Below are 3,233 nucleotides of genomic sequence, written 5' to 3'. Positions count from 1 at the left end.
AGGGAATGATGATGTTGTTAGTGAGCTGCTGCAGCTCGTGCTGCAGGATACAGAAGAGCAGCAGCAGCAGCAGCAGCAGCAGCAGCAGCAGCAGATGCAGCAAGAAGAAGAAGCAAATACACACCCTATTGCTGTCGTTCTCTCTCTATACCTTGCTGTGAGGCTCTGCTGCTCCTGTTGCTGTTGCTGCTGTTGCTGCTGTTGCTGCTGCTGTTGCTGTTGCTGCTGCTGCTGTTGCTGCTGCTGCTGCTGCTGCTGCGCAGTTTCTTTTGCTTTTTTTTTTTCTGTTGAAGTTTGTCTTGGAGCGTTTGCTGCTGCATGCGGTATTTTATGTGAACTTGCTGCTGCCATCCCTGCTGCTGCTGCTGCTGCTGTCCCTCCTCTTACTCCTGCTGCTGCTGCTGCTGCTGCTGCTGCTGCTGCTGCTGTGCTGCAGCAGGAGGAGCAGAGACGCTTCTGGGGGCAGCTGCTGCTGGGGGTTTTGCTGCTGACGGTGTGGGCGNGCAGCAGGAGGAGCAGAGACGCTTCTGGGGGCAGCTGCTGCTGGGGGTTTTGCTGCTGACGGTGTGGGCGATCCTCGCTATCAGGCTGGCGCTGCGGGTGCCAGAGATGCGTGCTGCTGCTGCTGCTGCTGCTGCTGCTGCTGCTGCTGATTCTCAGCAGGGGGCTGCTGCTGCACCCGGTGCAGCGCAGCAACAGCAACAGCAGCAACAACAGCAGCAGCAGCAGCAGCAGCAGCAAGGAACAAACGCTCCTGCATCGTCACCAGATGCTGCAGCAGCAAGCGCCTCACCGCCTGAGCCAAAGACAGCAGCAGCAACAGCAGCAGAAACAGCAGCAGCAGCAGAAACCAGTATGTCTGCTGCTTCTGCCGCAGGTGAACCCCAAGCTGCTGCAGCAGCAGCAGCAGAAGATGCAGCAGCAGATGCAGCATCGTCAACCGCCTCAGCAGTACCTCCTGCTGCTCAAGCAGCTGCAGCAGCAACTGCAGCAGCAACTGCAGCAGCAGAAACAAAAGGCGATGCAGCAGCAGCAGCAAAACCTTCAGTGGCTGCAGCGGATCCAACAACATCAGAAGAGGCAGCAGCAGCAGCTGCTGCTGCTGCTCCTGCTACTGCAGCAGAGCCTGCAGCAGCAGCAGCATCGGCTGCAGCAGACACGGCAATAGCAGCAGCAGCTGAAGCAGCAGAGCCTGCTGCAGCAGCAGGTGATGCAGCAGGGCCTGCAGCAGCAGCAGCAGCAGCAGAAGCAGCAGCAGCAGCTGATGCGGTAGAGCCTGCAGCATCAGCAGAAGCAGGTGTAGCACCAGAGTCTGCAGCAGCAGCAACTGCAGCAGCAGAGCGTGCAGCAGCAGTTCCTGCTGCTGCAGCAGCAGCTGCTGCAGCTGCTGCAGCAGCAACAATAGATGAGGGGAACAATGTGGCTGCTCCCGCCTGTAGCCGCCAGAGACACGACTCAAACTGCAGCAGCAGCAGCAGCAGCAGCTGCAGCAGCAGCAGCAGCAGCAGCAGCGACACATGAGGGATCGGTGCTGCTGCTGCTGCTGCTGCTGCAGTGTCTGCTGTTTTGTTTTTTAGGACGTTTGCTGCTTCATTTATGGCTTGAATTGTATTTCTACTGTTGCTGCTGCTGCTGCTGCTGCTGCTGCTGCTGCTGTTGCTGCTGCTGGTATAACTACAACTATAGATACTGCTGCTGCTGCTGCTGCTGCTGCAACGAGACTCTAGCTGCTGCAGTTGTGCTGCAGCTATTCAGGTGTATAGGCAGCTGCGGCTGCAGTAAGAAGCAAACCACTAACAACTTGTCTACTAAAGAGAAAGCCGCAGCAGCAGCAGCAGCAGAATGCTGCTGCTGCTGCTACAGGCTGTGCTGCAGCAGCAAGTGCTGCTGCTGCAGCAAAACTAAATGCTGCAGCAACGCTAGCTGCTGCTGCAGCAAACACTAGCTGCGGCAGCAAGTGCTGCTGCTGCAGCAACGCTAGCTGCTGCTGCAGCAAACACTAGCTGCTGCAGCAATTGCTGATGCTGCAGCAACTGCTGCTGCTGCAGCGACTGCTGCTGCTGCAGCGACTGCTGCTGCTGCAGCAACTNTGATGCTGCAGCAACTGCTGCTGCTGCAGCGACTGCTGCTGCTGCAGCGACTGCTGCTGCTGCAGCAACTGCTGCTGCTGCAGCGACTGCTGCTGCTGCAGCAACTGCTGCTGCTGCATCGACTGCTGCTGCTGCAGTAACTGCTGCTGCTGCAGCAACTGCTGCTGCTGCAGTAACTGCTGCTGCTGCAATAACTGCTGCTGCTGCAGCGACTGCTGAGTACTAGCTTCATGAGCAGACATTGATGCAGCAGCAGCACTTGCTGCAGCAGCAGCACTTGCTGCTGCAGCAGCATTTGATGCAGCAGCAGCATTTGCTGCAGCAGCAGCATTTGCTGCAGCAGCAGCACTTGCTGCTGCAGCAACTAAACAAAGAGAGAATCTAAAACGACTATAAGCAGCCTCACTCAAAAGGGGCGGATGGAGACAGCAGCAGCATGCTGCTGCTGCTGCTGTTGCTGCTGCTGCTGCTGTTGCTGCTGCTGCTGCTGTTGCTGCTGCTGCTATTGCTGTGTCTCCTCCACAGCAGATGAAAGATCTTCACTCTCGCTGCTGCTGCTGCTGCTGCTGCTGCTGCTGCTGCTGTCTTCGCCAGCATCAGGGAGGACAGCCTCTCCCTCAGGCGACTCCTCTTTTGCTGCTGCTTCTGTTGCTGCTGCATCTGCTGCTTCTGTTGCTGCTGCATCTGCTGCCGTTGCTGCTGCTGCTTCTGCTGCTGCTGCTGCTGCTGCTGTTTCCTGCTGGGAGCTGCGCCGACCCCGGCGAGATAAGCGGCTCTTCGCAGCAGCTGTAGAGGCATCTGCTGCTGCTGCTGTTGCTTCATCTGCTGCTGCTGCTGCTGCTGCCGCTGTGTCTTCTGCTGCTGCTGCAGCTGTTTCTCTATCTCCTCCTGCTGCTGGTGCTGCTGCAGCAGCATCTTCTGCTGCTGCTGCTGCTGCTGCTGCTGTCCCCTCTACAGCACGATTCGAATCCTCTGCTCCGTCGCTTGGCAGCAGCAGCTGCTGCTGCTGCCCATCCTGCTGCTGCTGCTGCTGCTGCTGTTGCTGCTGCTGCTGCTGCTGCTCTTCTTGCTGCAGTCCTTCTCTGCTATGCGTTTGCATGAAGGCAGCTGCTGCTGTTGGTCGTCGCCTCACCGGCAGCTGCT

At 58.0% G+C, this 3,233-nt stretch overlaps 2 protein-coding genes across 2 annotated transcripts in view; one reads left to right on the top strand and one right to left on the bottom strand.

Moving 5' to 3' along the window:
* EMH_0029330 (uncharacterized protein) overlaps positions 1-1,521 on the top strand; it is a gene marked incomplete at both ends in the record, with an annotated part of 4,483 nt that extends 2,962 nt beyond the window's left edge. The window contains 3 exon segments of the mRNA XM_013494271.1: positions 3-20; positions 437-502; positions 506-1,521. Of these exon segments, the coding sequence (XP_013349725.1) occupies positions 3-20; positions 437-502; positions 506-1,521 (1,100 nt within the window).
* A 1,071-nt stretch (positions 1,522-2,592) lies between these two features.
* Positions 2,593-3,189, bottom strand: EMH_0029320 (uncharacterized protein; the record flags this gene model as incomplete). Its single annotated transcript, XM_013494270.1, has 1 exon — positions 2,593-3,189. One exon carries the CDS (start codon positions 3,187-3,189, stop codon positions 2,593-2,595), a length of 597 nt encoding a protein of 198 aa, XP_013349724.1.
* Between the last annotated feature and the right edge of the window lie 44 nt (positions 3,190-3,233).

The sequence above is a fragment of the Eimeria mitis genome, genomic scaffold (genome assembly GCF_000499745.2).
Source record: "Eimeria mitis Houghton genomic scaffold, Emh_scaff1096, whole genome shotgun sequence".
Lineage (NCBI taxonomy): Eukaryota > Apicomplexa > Conoidasida > Eucoccidiorida > Eimeriidae > Eimeria > Eimeria mitis.
The sequence above is the reverse complement of the archived record's forward strand: the minus strand, read 5'-3'. Positions and strand labels throughout refer to the sequence as shown.